At 44.4% G+C, this 17,552-nt stretch overlaps 1 protein-coding gene across 1 annotated transcript in view; it reads right to left on the reverse strand.

Annotated features, from left to right (window-relative positions):
- LOC137332208 (electrogenic sodium bicarbonate cotransporter 1-like) overlaps positions 1-17,552 on the reverse strand; it is a 127,332-nt gene that overhangs the window by 37,542 nt on the left and 72,238 nt on the right. Inside the window, exons 16-18 of the mRNA XM_067995904.1 lie at positions 16,960-17,138; positions 9,382-9,454; positions 9,190-9,258 (exon numbers count right to left, since the gene is read on the reverse strand). Of these exons, the coding sequence (XP_067852005.1) occupies positions 9,190-9,258; positions 9,382-9,454; positions 16,960-17,138 (321 nt within the window). The remainder of the gene's footprint in view (positions 1-9,189; positions 9,259-9,381; positions 9,455-16,959; positions 17,139-17,552) is intronic.

Consider the following 17,552-nt stretch of genomic DNA (forward strand, 5'->3'; position numbering starts at 1 on the left):
AGAGAAGCTACTTGGAAATGTGCATGTTTCTGTTCCTGTGGCCTTAGGTCATGTGTACATTATTGGAATTGTAGCCTTTTCTATTCATGAATGGTGCTACATTTGGGACAGTGGTAAGTATAGGTGGGAGTGCATTCACTGACACCTTGCACGTTTAGGAATCTAACCACATAGTAGAATTGGAGGATTCCTTAATGCTGCCAGTTGTTTTTCACAGGAAATATGTTGAAATCCCTGGCTCCTGCAAAGAGTGTGTGAATTAGGTACTATTCTAGACTGAAGTTTGCAAGATATGACAGAAATCTCCAGCATTTGCCCAAAAGGAGCTTGCAGCATAAAAGTTCAAAACAGTTGTAACCTTGATTGTCATTGACAGAGCTGTCCCTGTGCTGGAAAGTAACCCTGGCCCTGTATACACAAGTGTCAGCATAACAATATGTCTGAAGGGAGTATCTAAGGTGTGTTCTCCTCTGCTCCTCCTCCTCCAGAACCAGCAAATGGAGAGGTACACCCATACCACTATTCATAGCTGGATGCTTATGAGCTCTCCAGAACTACAACTATACAAACAATCTAGCTTTAACCAGCTATCAGGAAGACTGTAACAAGTTTCAATAACTTCCTTTGCCCAACAAAACCAAAACAGTGCAGAAACAATCAGTTACTAAGAGATGTAGCAGTAATAGCAACATACTTTTAACAGTAAGGACCCAACGGAAGGGAACAGGTCCCCCTGGCAGATCCATTTTATACTCAGCCTATCAGGTGCTGCTCCCACCAACAGATTATATTATGCAGACAGCCCCTCAGTGAAATAACACTGTAGCATCTAAAGCACTTCATATGTTTTAGATGCTCAGTATCACAGTATCAGCTCCCTCTGTGTCACACTTCAAAGAAAAGTATAATGAAACAAAGAAATGTTTCAGGAGCACAAAATACCAGAGTTCAGCTATGGTCAAGTTGGATACTTGTGAAAAGCACACTGCCCGACTTAAGTGGATGAGGGGATGTGTGGAGAAAAATCAGCCCTATGTACTCTCTCTTTCCTACACTCTCCTCCCACCGTTGAAAGAAGATTAAAAGGACGAAAAAGACAAAAAGCGAATGCTCACAAAGTGACTGTTCCTAAAGCAAGAAATAGTAAATATTAGCAAAAATTAAAATAAGTAAAGGGATAAAAAGCAAACATTTTAAAATAGGATAACAAAAAAACAGGGGGAAATAAAATTTAAAACAGTAAAGAAAAAACTGCAACATGGAGTACATTAGTAATTTAAGATGCTGTGCTTTGGAGTGGGGGGTGTTGGGTTGCACCACAATTATCCGTGTGTTGACTTCTCCATCTCGACTATGCTGAGTGGAGGCCAGGCACTTTCCACCAGAAGAGAAACTTGGCAGCTCAGCGTTCCCAAAGATCTTGCATACCTCCTTGTGACCAGTTGCACAGTGGCACTGTCAGAGACCTGGAAACAGATTGCCTGCCAGGCTTCATGGCCGGGGAGGGGTGAATAACATGAGGAGACCTAAAAATGGGATAAAAATAAAATAATTTTAAAATAGAGGGGGGAAAAAAGTCACAAAACATGAAATGGAGGAAAGAGAAAATAAATGATGTGTACAGGATGCCCTGCCCAGAAGGTTGCATCATAAAAATATTTTATTTGAAAAAAGCAGTCACACCCTATTTTTCTCAATGGGTTGAAGTTACTTACTGCAAAATATTTTACCACTGTGATAAATTTTTAAAAATAAAAATGAAGTTACCAGTCAAGAGAGGATAACTCTATGAGTAAGTACTTCCCAGCAGGAACTTACCCCAGCATCCACCCTCAGTTCAGTTTATTTTTATAGTGCTTACTTTTTAATGATTATCATTTACAGGGCTGTACCGTGGATCTCTAAGCATTCATTTAACATTCATTTCAGAAGGCAGCTTTAGAGCAGGCCTCAGCTTGCCCTAGAGAGATTGAATGGCCAACCCTTCAAGTTTTCCAAGTCTCTGCCAACTGTTAGCTCAGATTCATCCACTACACACTGACTTTCTGAAATGGAATTTTGTAAATGAAGATGATTTTTTAAAAATTGGAAAAAAATAATAAACTGAGTTGAAGAAAGAACTCTAATGTACAAGTACCTATCAGTGATGGTGAAGTGCTTAGTCACAGGAAGTGTCCCACTTAAAAAAAGCTTCAGTGCAACATTTGCTTTTAAGGCAGTAGTTAAAATTAAACGGTCCTGTTTTGGGATAGGCTGGTGCCCATCTTTACTGTTTCCTGAAATAAGTGGAAGTCTCCACCCCAGTTATTGTCTGATCTGGACTGTAAGATCAGGAATTAGACATTTACAGTAAATTGACGACCTAACTGAACTCCAAACAGTAAGAAATGTGTACATATGTTTAATGTTTAAAATGGTGTTATAAGCAGATTTCAGATGCCTGTAACGCTGCTCCGGCACAAACACTAAAACTGGGAGGATTGGCAACTACCACCATACTACCCCAATTAACAAGAAATGCCCAAAGGAGCATTAAGCAATTGCTGTTCTTGTGGGTGTACATCGGAAATCGTCATGCTTGGCAGAAGCCCAGTGCAAGCATCTCAGAATGGAACAGTGAACAAATAATGTTTCTCCCATAGTTCCTTCCGTCTGAGACACAATGGACCAGATTTTCCTCCCACTGGTGGGGTAGCAGCAGAGCGGGAATACCACCAGCCAACATGCATACAGCCCACCCACGCAAATCTGCTGCTAACCAACTACAATTTTCTCCTGGAGCTCTAATTATACATACAGGGTATGTGTTTGAAATGATAGTACGGCTCATGATAATGTTACCACTGCTGGGAGGAAGCTTCAGTAGCAGCGCAGCCTTTAAAAGGCTGCAGCCAGTTAAAGGGAGTCAACCCTTTCCCAGCAGCTGACACTGCCAGATGTCTCAAGGAGCAGCAGCCTCAGGAAGGGGTCGGGGGGGGGGGTGGGGGGGGGAGCGCTGACGGTCAGCAGCAGCAAGGGCTCCCAGGTTTTATGTGGATATATTGCTTGCTGAATTCAGACTCAGAAGGGAGAGTCGGGCATAAACGGCACAAAGCCCCGTAAGAGGGTGATTCAGGCTGCATGGAAGGAGATGGCAGTAGCTGTCAGTGCAACCTCAACCACCACAAGAACGGCCACACAGCACAGGATCCGGTTTAATGATCTCCCAAGGATAGAATCATAGAATCATAGAATGGTTACAGCACGGAAGGAGGCCATTTGGCCTGTCGAGTCCGTGCTGGCTCTCTGCAATATCAATCCAGCTAGTCCCACTTCCCCTCCTTATCCCCGTAACCATGCAAATTTTTTCCCTTCAAGTACTTATCCAATTGCCTTTAGAAAGCCACGATTGAATCTGCCTCCACCACCTTCAGGCAGAATGTTCCAGATCACAATCACTCGCTGTGTAATAACGTTTTTGCTCATGTCGCCTTTGGTTCTTTTGCCAATCACCTTAAATTTATGTCCTCTGGTTCTTGACCCCTCCGCCAATGGGAGCAGTTTCTCTCTATCTACACTGTCCAGACCCTTCATGATTTTGAATATCTCTATCAAATCCCCTCTCAACCTTCTCTGTTCTGAGGATAACAACCCCAGCTTCTCCAGTCTATGCACGTAACTGAAGTCCCTTATCCCTGGAATCATTCCAGTAAATCTCTTCAGCACCCTCTCTAAGGCCTGCAGCACTGGACACAATAGTCTAGTTGTGGCCAAACCAGTGTTTTATAGAGGTTCACCGTAACCTCCTTGCTTTTGTACTCTACGTCTCTTTTTATAAAGCCCAGGATCCCTTACGCTTTCTTAACCGCTTTCTCAACCTGCCCTGCCACCTTCAATGATTTGTGCACATATACTCCCAGATCTCTCTGTTCCTGCACCCCTTTTAGAATTGTACCCTTTAGTTTATATTGCCTCTCCTCATTCTTCCTACCAAAATGTATCACTTCACACTTTTCTGCATTGAATTTCATCTGCCAAGTGTTCGCTCATTCCACCAGCCTGTCTAAATCCTCTTGAAGTCTATCACTATCCTCCTCGCTGTTCCCTACCCTTTCAAGTTTAGTGTCATCTGCAAATTTTGAAATTGTGTTCTGTACACCCAAGTCCAAGTCATTAATGTATATATCAAAAAAAGCAATGATCCTAGTACCGACCCCTGGGGAACACCACTGTACACCTCCCTCCAGTCTGAAAAACAACCATTCACCATTACTCTCTGTTACCTATTACTTAGCCAATTTCGTATCCATGCTGCCATTTCCTCCTTTATTCCATGGGCTTCAACTTTGATGACAAGCCTATTATGCGGCACTTTTTCAAACACCTTTTGGAAGTAAGGTAAGTCCCACGAGCAATTTTAACTGCCCATCAGCCTGGTTTCTACCAGGTGGGCAGGGTTAAAATTGCTCCCTTTCTTTCTCTGGTTCCATTGAAAAGGATATGAATTGCCCAGCCCTCCCAAATAGAAGGCTGGGCATTAACGATTTGGACTCGGGAATTGACAGTACAATTTCCAAATTTGCGAATGACCCCAAATTGGGGGGTGTAGTTAATACAAAGGAAGAATGTGACATAATACAAGAAGACATTAATAAACTTGCAGAATGGGTGTGTAATTGGCAAATTAATTTGAATATACATAAGTGTGAGGTGGTGCATTTTGGTAGGAAGAATATGGCAGCCACATATTGCTTTGATAATAAGAGTCTAAATGGGGTAGAGGAGCAAAGGGATCTGGGGGTACAAAGACACAAATCACTAAAAGTAGCGATGCAGATTAATAAGGCCATAAAAACGGACTACATGCATGCTAAGCAGCAGAAACAGCTTGCTATAGACAGAGCTAAGTGATTCCACAACCAACGGATCAGATCAAAGCTCTGCAGTCCTGCCACATCCAGTCGTGAATGGTGGTGGACAATTAAAAAGCTAAAGGGAGGAGGAGGCTCGATGAACATCCTCATCCTCAATGATAGCAGGGCCCAGCAAGTGAGTGCAAAAGGCAAGGCTGAAGCGTTTGCAACCATCTTCAGCCAGAAGTGCCGAGTGGGTGATCTATCTTGGCCTCCTCCCAAGATCCACACCATCACAGAAGCCAGTCTTCAGCCAATTCGATTCACTCCACATGATATCAAGAAATGGCTGAGTACACTGGATACAGCAAACGCTATGGGCCCCGACAACATCTTGGCAGTAGCGCTGAAGACTTGTGCTCCAGAAATAGCTGCGCCTCTAGCCAAGCTGTTCCAGTACAGCTACAACACTGGCATCTACCCGACAAAGTGGAAAATTGCCCAGGTATGTCGAGTTCACAGAAAAAAGCAGGACAAATCCAATCCGGTCAATTACTGCCCCATCAGTCTACTCTCAATCATCAGCAAAGTGACAGAAAGTGTTGTCGACAGTGCTATCAAGCGACGCTTACTCACCAATAACCTGCTCACTGATGCTCAGTTTGGGTTCCGCCGGGACCACTCGGCTCCACACCTCATTACAGCCTTGGTCCAAACATGGACAAACGAGTTGATTTCCAGAGGTGAGGTGAGAGTGACTTGACTGCCCTTGACATCAAGGCAGCATTTGACCGAGTGTGGCACCAAGGAGCCCTAGTAAAATTGAAGTCAATGGGAATCGGGGGGAAAACTCTCCAGTGGCTGGAGTCATACCGAGCACAAAGGAAGATGGTAGTGGTTGTTGGAGGCCAATCATCTCAGCCTCAGGACATTGCTGCAGGAGTTCCTCAGGGAAGTGTACTAGGCCCAACCATTTTCAGCTGCTTCATTAATGATCGTCCCTCCATCATAAGATCAGGAATTGTGATGCTCGCTGATGATTGCACAGTGTTCAGTTCCATTCGCAACCCCTCAGATAATGAAGCAGTCCGTGCCCGCATGCAGCAAGACCTGGACAATATCCAGGCTTAGGCTGGTAAGTGGCAAGTAACATTCGCGCCAGACAAGTGCCAGGTAATGACCATTTCCAACAAGAGAGAGTCTAACCACCTCCCCTTGACATTCAATGGCATTACCATCGCCGAATCCCCCACCATCAACATCCTGGGGGTCACCATTGACCAGAAACTTAACTGGACCAGCCACATAAATACTGTGGCTACAAGAGCAGGCGAGAGGCTGGTTATTCTGCGGCGAGTGACTCACCTCCTGTCTCCCCAAAGCCTTTCCACCATCTACAAGGCAGAAGTCAGGAGTGTGATGGAATACTCTCCACTTCACCACCGGCGCACCGCGGCTGCAGTGTGTACCATCCACAGGATGCACTGCAGCAACTCGCTAAGGCTTCTTCGACAGCACCTCCCAAACCTGCGACCTCTACCATCTAGAAGGACAAGAGCAGCAGGCGCATGGGAACACTACCACCTGCATGTTCCCCTCCAAGTCACACACCACCCTGACTTGGAAATATATCGCCGTTCCTTCATCGTCGCTGGGTCAAAATCCTGGAACTCCCTTCCTAACAGCACTGTGGGAGAACCTTCACCACACGGACTGCAGCGATTCAAAAAGGCGGCTCACCACCACCTTCTCAAGGGCAATTAGGGATGGGCAATAAATGCTGGCCTCGCCAGCAACGCCCACATCCCATGAACGAATTTTTAAAAATGGTTAAAGTGAATTTTGTTAAGAAGAGATACTCAACCCCTGCTTTCTATCCATCTATAACCCATCTCAAGACATTCGATACTTCCACATAACCTTGGGCCCTGCCCTATATCAGTTCCCTTATTTAAATTAATGAATCAGTTTCATTGGCAGTTTTCCCCTAAATTAAATTAACTGACCCATAGGTAAATGTGCTTACAATAGTCTCAGATGCCAATAACATAAAAGAACAAAAAACTTAGTGGACTTGCATTTCCCACAGATGTAGGAGTTCAGTAACCACACCAATGATTTACAACCAAGCATCAGGGGGACTCAAGAGAGTGGACAGGAGACAGTAAAGAGAAGTAAAGCAAGAGAGAGACCACAGAGACAGGAGTGAGCAGATGAATGAGTGTCTATTGTGTTATTAATTTACACACCTAACCAGTAAACATGCAACGAATTGATCTATTGCCAGTCTTTGTTTGTTGCACACCAACCAGTTGCTCAGGAGCTGTCCAGGAAGAACACCCCTTGTGGTTTCCCTTCTCATGGGGAAACAGCAAGCCTTTGTTTCATGGAACTGCATGCTGGTGTGGAGTCCCGTCTTCCCTCAGGCAGCCTTCACAACACAAAGCTGGTCCTCCCCAGTGTGCTGCAATTGAATCCCCTATCATTCATTTTGGGAGGCTGATTTTTTTTGGGGGGGATGGGGGAGAAACTAAACTAAACCTATTCTTTTTTGTTTACTCTTGGAATTTCTTTTCGGGTTGGGGGGGGGGGGATAATTGCTCTGGCCTTTGCAGCGACATTGTAAGATCATTATTTTTGAATGCATTTACATTATTACATAATGCACACATTGTAGAAACATGGAAAGGAGGTGGAATTTATAAAAACTATGTAAACTAAATAAAGCAATACATATTCTTATTGTAGTTGAACAAAAAAAATCCTCTTAATGGTAGATAGAGAAATCAAACCAAATATGTCTCTGATGCACTCAGCTTCAAATTAAGTGGAGCTAATGTGGAACATTCGATAGGAGGAGATACAGAGTCGTAAAGGACTTGAAAATGCTGAAGAGATTAGGAAAGCACCTGGAGGGATGGTAAAAAGACTAATTCAAAGACCAATAGAAACATTGCCAAAAAGCAGTAAAAATGTTGCTGAGATCAGGGAAAGGTGATAAGAAAAAGAGAAGGAAACAAGAGATGGAGCAGGAAAACATGCAAGTGGACAGAAATTAATTTTCCAACATTTATATAAAAATATAAAAAATAATAAATTAGATTGATTTACTTACTTAGGCTTCTTTGACTCCAATTATAAATGTATTGAAACCAGGTGCTACTATAGAACTGAAAACCAGCCAACTTAAACAGAACATTACACACATTAAGTGCTGTGAAAGTTGACATCTGGGCCAGTTTTGTGATAAATCATGACCGGGCCATACAGAAAGTATTTTTCTGTACTACAGCCCTCGTCTAGCCAGCTCCCTCTCTTTTGTCAGTGTGTCAGGAACCAGTATTCTATTTTGGACTAATCCAGCACACTTAAACCTCTGAAGCTAGAAATGCCAATCTACTAAAGCACACACCCTGACAGCCAGCTTGAAGGTGATATTGCAAAGAGACCTGAGAAGGCATGCCCCAAGAGAAAACTCACGAAAGAAAAAAAAGTTGAGGGGGGGGGAAACCTAAAGTCCCACAAAACATTACAACCTTTTCATCCAATCTAAGGCAATATCCATGAAAAACTCTTCAAGCAGCACTAACTCCTACATGTATTACCACTTCCAACTTCATATCTGTTTTTTCTACTATCCCCTTTACCCTCTCTTCTTTAGTTCCAGACAGACAAATCACAGCCCTGTTTTCTTCATCCTTGGTAGAAAAGTAGCTATCCATAAATCTCACTAAATGTAAACTCCCTATTTCTCACCACAGCCTTTTCCTTGTTGTTCTAGGCTCTTCTTGCTTTCTGTTCACTCTATTTCAAAAGTAGTGGCTGATACAAATGCACACTGTCCACTGGACAGGCATTCACATACTAAAATTTAGTAGCTGGTGAGGAATTTTTTTTTAATTGGGGAGGACTGGAATTTTCTATCAGTTCTGCTGACAGAAACCCTACCATTGGCTAGCAGTAGAAAATTCAGATCATTGTGTCAATAGACCTGACCGTTTCAAAGTGAATGACCAATTGTTTGTCATTGTGATGAACTAGATTCCACAAACAGGGAAAAAGAAACATGCCTTTCCTGTCCAAACAACTGTCTGGCCTGTTGTTTTGTTTTCTCTGCCCTCCCGCAGAATGTGAAGTTCAACAGTCACCTCGGTTGCCCCTTCACAGCAGCGGTTGATAAGTCCCAAAGAACATCGTGGAAAGAAAACCAAAAGCTAAGATGAAGTGAAACCCTGCTCCAAGTTTTGATGGGTTTTCAATTTCATTACAAAAGACCAACATAATGGAAGATTTAGTTACATATCTCATTTAATGTAAGAACTAATAATATTTAGAAACCAAAGACAAATGTGCTTACCTGAACGCTGCTGAGAGCAGATACACCCATATACAGAAAGATTCCATATAGTACTGGCATAGGGATGTACTGAGGAACAACACAAATTAATGTATCAATCATTTTTAAATCTTTAACCATCACTAAATATTTGAAACTCATAATTAACGTGATTTATAAATTAAAGTATAACTACTGTGGAATTAACATTACCTTAAGAATTGGAGCCAGAAACAGTGAGAAACCAATGAAGATGAAAACAACCAGTCCAGTCACTCTCTGTTCCCTGTAAAACACAAAGAAGCAAAGAATAAAAGAATATCATTAACTTTTCCAATTAAATAGAAACAAGTATTTTCTTACCCTGGAACTGTAGTGTGGATTTATATGGATGAAAAAATGCATTGTGCTATATAAAGCAGAGTAGATAATGCTATCTAAAACGTATTGGCCTAGAAATGGGATCGCGCAGTGCCCATTTTTCAGTGAAAAATGAGTGCTGAAGGATCCAATATGATGTGCGGTGTGTGTGCGCTCATTCCAAGCTGACGTCACATTGGTTAGACTGCCCTGTAGTCGTCCAGCGCACCCACCTGAAACTGCCATTAGGCCTACTGCCTATGCAAATCGGGGGCCTAGCGCCTATTCCAGGCCCCTTTGCGAAATCGGTTGCTGACTGACCGCTGCATGCGCCGTGCACGCTGCAGTCACTTTTATCAGGTGACAAGCAGTCAAACCAGTGGTCTTTAAAGGGATCAATGCTGGTACCAGCAAAATGCTAAATTTAAAAAATGTTGATTACCTGAATGTGGAGCCAGGAAGAGCAATCCTGCTCCTCCTGGCTCCACATTAAAACTGCGGGCTTCTGCCAGCCCATGTTTGTCCCCCTCCAGATTGCCTCTCCTTTGCTGGCACTATCCTATAGAGGCCAGCGGACTAATTTGCCGTGGTTCTGCCGCTGACCTTTTTGCCGCATACAACAGGCACTGCACCGGGATCACGCTCTAATTCAGGCGCGATCCAATTTCTAGGCCATTATACTGTACAATGATAATTTCTTTAACACATTATTACAGAACTGTCCTTGGAAGTTACACAAAAAACATAAAGTAAATTCTTTATTAATGAAGCTACCATAAACAAAATATGAGCTGTCAAAATCATAGGTATGTCAGAGCCTTCAGACTTTCATCCAGTGTTCACTGTGTTAACTTTTTTCTTTCTTCAGTTGGCTCCCTGAGGGAAGAAACCAATGCTGGGTACAGTTCCATAGGCAAAGGCAGCCACCTGGTACCTTACCCAAGTGAATATTCTTTTTAACAGGTTATTTGATCTGAGCTCAGGGACGCTGAGGCCGAATGTAGTGCACTACTGCTACCCTAGCTAAAATAGGAACATAGGAACAGGAATAGGCTATTCAGCCCCTCGGGCCTGTCTCGCCATTCAATTAGATCATGGCTCATCTGCACCTCAGCTCCATTTTCCCGCCTTTGCTCCATATCTTTTTTTTCATTCGTTCATGGGATGTGGGCGTCGCTGGCGAGGCCAGCATTTATTGCCCATCCCTAATTGCCCTTGAGAAGGTGGTGGTGAGCCACCTTCTTGAACCGCTGCAGTCCGTGTGGTGAAGATTCTTCCACAGTGCTGTTAGGAAGGGAGTTCCAGGATTTTGACCAGTGACGACGAAGGAACGGCAATATATTTCCAAGTCGGGATGGTGTGTGACTTGGAGGGGAACGTGCAGGTGATGTTGTTCCCATGTGCCTGCTGCTCTTGTCCTTCTAGGTGGTAGAGGTCCTGTGGATGGTACACACTGCAGCCACAGTGCGCCGGTGGTGAAGGGAGTGAATGTTTAGGGTGGTGGATGGGGTGCCAATCAAGTGGGCTGCTTTGTCCTGGATGGTGTCGAGCTTCTTGAGTGTTGTTGGAGCTGCACTCATCCAGGCAAGTGGAGAGTATTCCATCACACTCCTGACTTGTGCCTTGTAGATGGTGGAAAGGCTTTGGGGAGTCAGGAGGTGGGACACTCGCCGCAGAATACCCAGCCTCTGACCTGCTCTTGTAGCCATAGTATTTATATGGCTGGTCAATGGTGACCCCCAGGATGTTGATGGTGGGGGATTCGACGATGGTAAAGTCATTGCATGTCAAGGGGAGGTGCTTAGACTCTCTCTTGTTGGAGATGGTCATTGCTTGGCACTTGTCTGGGCGCGAATGTTACTTGCCACATATCAGCCCAAGCCTGGATGTTGTCCAGGTCGTGCTGCATGCAGGCACGGACTGCTTCATTATTTGAGGGGTTGTGAATGGAACTGAACACTGTGCAATCACCAGCGAACATCCCCATTTCTGACCTTATGATGGAGGGAAGGTCATTGATGAAGCAGCTGAAGATGGTTGGGCCAAGGACACTGCCCTGAGGAACTCCTGCAGCAATGTCCTGGGTCTGAGATGATTGGCCTCCAACAACCACTACCATCTTCCTTAATGCTAGGAATGACTCCAGCCACTGGAGAGTTTTCCCCCTGATTCCCATTGATTTCAATTTTACTAGGGCTCCTTGGTGCCACACTCGGTCAAATGCTCCCTTGATGTCAAGGGCAGTCACTCTCACCTCACCTCTGGAATTCAGCACTTTTGTCCATGTTTGGACCAAGGCTGTAATGAGGTCTGGAGCCGAGTGGTCCTGGCGGAACCCAAACTGAGCATCTGTGAGCAGGTTATTGGTGAGTAAGTGCCGCTTGATAGCACTGTCGACAACACCTTCCATCACTTTGCTGAAGATTGAGAGTAGGCTGATGGGGCGATAATTGGCCAGATTGGATTTGTCCTGCTTTTTTTTGTGGACAGGACATATCTGGGCAATTTTCCACATTGTCGGGTAGATGCCAGTGTTGTAGCTGTACTGGAACAGCTAGGCTAGAGGCGCGGCTAGTTCTGGAGCGCAAGTCCTTAGCACTACAGCTGGGATGATGTCGGGGCCCATTGCTGTATCCAGTGCACTCAGCTGTTTCTTGATATCACGTGGAGTGAATCGAATTGGCTGAAGACTGGCTTCTGTGATGGTGGGGATATCTGGAGGAGGCTGAGATGGATCATCCACTCGGCACTTCTGGCTGAAGATGGCTGCAAACGCTTCAGCCTTGTCTTTTGCACTCACGTGCTGGGCTCTGCCATCATTGAGGATGGAGATGTTTACAGAGCTTCCTTCTCCCGTTAGTTGTTTAATTGTCCACCACCATTCATGACTGGATATGGCAGGACTGCAGAGCTTTGATCTGATCCGTTGGTTGTGGATTCGCTTAGCTCTGTCTTATAGCATGTTGCTTCCGCTGTATAGCATGCAGGTAGTCCTGAGTTATAGCTTCACCAGGTTGGCACCTCATTTTTAGGTATGCCTGATGCTGCTCCTGGCATGCTCTTCTACACTTCTCATTGAACCAGGGTTGATCCCCTGGCTTGTTGGTAATGGTAGAGTGAGGAATATGCCGGGCCATGAGGTTACAGATTGTGCTGGAATACAATTCTGCTGCTGCTGATGGCCCACAGCGCCTCATGGATGCCCAGCTTTGAGCTGCTAGATCTGTTCTGAATCTATCCCATTTAGCACAGTGGTAGTGCCACACAACACGTTGGATGGTATCCTCAGTGCGAAGACGGGACTTCGTCTCCACAGGGACTGTGCGGTGGTCACTCCTACCAATACTGTCATGGACAGATGCATTTGCGACAGGTAGATTGGTGAGGACGAAGTCAAGTAAGTTTTTCCCTCGTGTTGGTTCGCTCACCATCTGCCGCAGGCCCAGTCTGGCAGCTATGTCCTTCAGCACTCGGCCAGCTCGGTCAGTAGCAGTGCTCCTGAGCCACTCTTGGTGATGGACACTGAAGTCCCCCACCCAGAGTATATTCTGTGCCCTTGCTACCCTCAGTGCTTCCTCCAAGTGGTGCTCAATATGGAGGAGGACTGATTCATCAGCTGAGGGAGGGCGGTAGGTGGTAATCAGCAGGAGGTTTCCTTGCCCATGTTTGACCTGATGCCATGAGATTTCATGGGGTCCAGTCAATGTTGAGGACTCCCAGGGCTACTCCCTCCTGACTGTATATCACTGTACCGCCACCTCTGGTTGGTCTGTCCTGCCGGTGGGACAGGTCATACCCAGGGATGGTGATGCCTGGGACGTTGGCTGAAAGGTATGATTCTGTGAGTGTGGCTATGTCAGGCTGTTGCTTGACGAGTCTGTGGGACAGCTCTCCCAATTTTGGCACAAGTCTCCAGATGTTAGTGAGGAGGACTTTTCAGGGTCGACTGGGCTATACCTTGATACCCTTACCTAACAAAAATCTATTAATCTCAGTCTTGAAAGCTCCAATTGTCCCAGCATCCACAGCCTTTTAGGGGCGAGAGTTACAAATCTTTACTACCTGTTGTGTGAAAAAGTGCTTCCTTATTTCACTCCTGAATGACCTAGCTCTAATTTTAAGATTATGTCCCCTTCTTCTTGATTCCTCCACCAGAGGAAATAGTTTCTCCGTATCTGCCTTATCAAATCCATTTAACATTTTAAACATCTCGATCAGATCACCCCTCAATCTCCTCTACTCAAGGGAATACAAGCCAAGTTTATGCAACCTGTCCTTCCTGAGGTGTGGTGCCCAAAACTGAACGCAGTAGTCCAAATGGGGTGTGACCAAGGCTCTATACAAGTGAAGCATAACTTCCTCCCTTTTGTATACCAGCCCCTTTGAGATAAAGGCCAACATTCCATTCGCCTTTTTAATCGCTTTTGTACCTGTCTACTAGCTTTTAATGAGTTGTGTACTTGCACTCCCAAATCTCTTTGCTCCTCTATAGTCCTTAGTTTCTCACCATTTAGAAAATACTCTGATTTATCTTTCTTGGGTCCAAAGTGGGTGACCTCACACTTGCCCACATTGAATTCCATTTGCCGTAGTTTTGCCCACTCACTTAATCTGTCCATGTCCCTTTGCAACTTTCTGCTCCCATCTGAACTACTTACTGTCCCTCCTAACTTAGTGTCATCTGCAAACTTGTACATACAACTCTCCATTCCTTCATCCAAGTCTAAATAAATATGGTGAAAAGTTGAGGCCCCAGATCATATTCCTGGGGAACATCACTTGTTATATCCTGACAATCAGAGTACCTACCCTTTATCCCCACTTTTTGTCTCCTACCTCCCAACCAATTTCCAACTCAACTCAAAAGGCTATCTCCAATTTTGTGCACTTTCATTTTTGTTAATAATCTCATGTGTGGAACCTTATCGAATGCCTTCTGGAAGTCCATATATATAACATCCATAGACATTCCCTGATCTAACTTATTGGTGACCTCCTCAAAAAAATTCAACTAGATTAGTCAGACGTGACTAACCCTTAACAAATCAACTACCACCGTGTAGATAAGCTATCAAAAAGAGACATTCCTGGTTTGTGTGATGCACCATCAGACCACATCAGTTACCCACTGATCATTCCAGCAGCCTTTATTTTTACTATTTTTTTTCTGCTTCCTCTCCTGAAGGCACTGTTTGGGTACAATTCCATCGGAGGTTAACCCCTTCTGATAGCTTGCCCAGATGCCTATTATTCACATGTGAGCTGATACAGTAAATGTTATCAAGTTATTTCGTCATGGAGAGCATCACACCCAAACCCAATCCTGATTTCACTTAATGAAGTCTACAAAAGAGACAAACCTGACTATCAACCAAGGAATCTGTCACTTGTCAAAGACTGCAAGAAACATATTATTATGTGGAAAATTGCCCAGGTATGTCCTGTCCACAAAAAGCAGGACAAATCCAATCTGGCCAATTACCACCCCATCAACCTACTCACAATCATCAGCAAAGTGATGGAAGGTGTCGTCGACAGTGCTATCAAGCGGCACTTACTCACCAATAACCTGCTCACAGATGCTCAGTTTGGGTTCCACCAGGACCACTCGGCTCCAGACCTCATTACAGCCTTGGTCCAAACATGGACAAAAGTGCTGAATTCCAGAGGTGAGGTGAGAGTGACTGCCCTTGACATCAAGGGAGCATTTGACCGAGTGTGGCACCAAGGAGTCCTAGTAAAATTGAAGTCAATGGGAATCGGGGGAAAATTCTCCAGTGGCTGGAGTCATACCTAGCACTAAGGAAGATGGTAGTGGTTGTTGGAGGCCAATCATCTCAGCCCCAGGACATTGCTGCAGGAGTTCCTCAGGGCAGTGTCCTAGGCCCAACCATCTTCAGCTGCTTCATCAATGACCTACCCGCCATCATAAGGTCAGAAATGAGGATGTTCGCTGATGATTGCACAGTGTTCAGTTTCATTCGCAATCCCTCAGATAATGGAACAGTCCGTGCCTGCATGCAGCAAGACCTGGACAACATCCAGGCTTGGACTGATAAGTGGCAAGTAACATTTGCGCCAGACAAGTGCCAGGTAATGACAATCTCCAACAAGAGAGCATCTAACCACCTCCCCTTGACATTCAATGGCATTACCATCGCTGAATCCCCCACCATCAACATCCTGGGGGTCACCATTGACCAGAAACTTAACTGGATCAGCCACATAAATACTCTGGCTACAAGAGCAGGTCAGAGGCGAGTGACTCACCTCCTGGCTCCCCAAAGCCTATCCACCATCTACAAGGCACAAGTCAGGAGTGTGATGGAATACTCTCCACTTGCCTAGACGAGTGCAGCTCCAACAACACTCAAGAAGCTCAACACCATCCAGGACAAAGCAGCTCGCTTGATTGGCACCCCATCCACCACCCTAAACATTCACTCCCTTCAACACCGGCGTACTGTGGCTGCAGTGTGTACCATCCACAGGATGCACTGCGGCAACTCGCCAAGGCTTCTTCGACAGCACTTCCCAAACCCGTGACCTCTACCACCTAGAAGGACAAGGGCAGCAGGCACATGGGAACAACACCACCTGCACGTTCCCCTCCAAGTCACACACCATCCCAACTTGGAAATATATCGCCGTTCCTTCATCGTTGCTGGGTCAAAATCCTGGAACTCCCTTCCTAACAGCACTGTGGGAGAACCTTCATCGCACAGACTGCTCACCACCACCTTCTCAAGGGCAATTAGGGATGGGCAATAAATGCTGACCTCGCCAGCGACGCCCACATCCCATGAACGAATAAAAAAAAATTTGGGGGTATGTTAACCCCAAGTGGACTGATTACAGTTTCTTGTTTTTTTTAAGTATTGTGCTATTTTACTATCTTGCTGTGTCTTTTTGTTTCTGTACACTATTTATCCAAGTTGTATTAGCCTGTACATATTGGTAAGTCATTTTAAGCTGTGTGATGGTAAATAAATTTAGCCAAGTAGTTTTCAAAAGTGATTGGAAAACATGGTGCACATTCTATATGTTTACTAATAAGCAGCTTATTATGATTAGGGGTTAATTGTTAAATCTGCTTACACTAACACATGCACAGTGCTGAATAAAGCTGCAGATTTCAGTTCACAAGAGCCTTGTTCTTCTTATGGAAACTACTGTCCAGCCATGAAACGAGAGCAAGTGGTGGAAAAAAAATCTTAAATGCAACAGTTATACCTAGACTGAGAATTCCGGTATAACTGCGACAGTTCATGGCTATGCTGGATATGGACGTGGTTTGGTTGATTAGACGAAGAACACTATTATGCTCAAGCCAAGTAGCAGATATGCATTCATCGAAAGACAACTGTAATTATATATACACTGCTTCTATAATCATTCTATACAAAATCCTCAGAATATTGCTCGACCTACCTCACTCCCATAAATGTGGGCATTACACCTGGGGCAGATTTTGCAGTCTCCATTTTCAAGCTGTCTATATGCGCAAGGGATATTACAGTTGCAGACACGTACCAGGGCAGAGCCATGAATGAAGTAAGGATCATAAGGAGAGCTATCAAGAACAGGTCTAGGTGAAAGCCAGCACCTTTCTGTGGGATAATTGTCACAGTTTGAATTGGAAAAAAAAGACATGCTAAAAAGAAATTACATTTGTCCAAAATATTTTACCAGAGGGCTTATCCTCATTTCCATTTCTCTAAACTTCAGCAAAAGTCTTCTGTTAGAGCAGTGCAAAGGAGTCCCTTTGAGATCATATAAAATAAGATTGTTTCCCTCACAATAATCCTTTGGATTTTCAGTTTAATTATTTTGAGTGCAGTTTTATTCCTATTAGCCACTATTCCACCTTTTAGAATTTATGCAGAATTGTGATAAATAGAACAATCTAATTTTTTGCTTCTTGAATATGTGATTCAAGCTATAAAATCCTTTTCAAATGGATCTATTTGTTAACCTAATAAACTAAAATATAGCCAGTAAGTGATCTATTTGTATTGGAGCAA

The sequence above is a fragment of the Heptranchias perlo genome, chromosome 14, assembly GCF_035084215.1.
Source record: "Heptranchias perlo isolate sHepPer1 chromosome 14, sHepPer1.hap1, whole genome shotgun sequence".
Taxonomy (NCBI): domain Eukaryota; kingdom Metazoa; phylum Chordata; class Chondrichthyes; order Hexanchiformes; family Hexanchidae; genus Heptranchias; species Heptranchias perlo.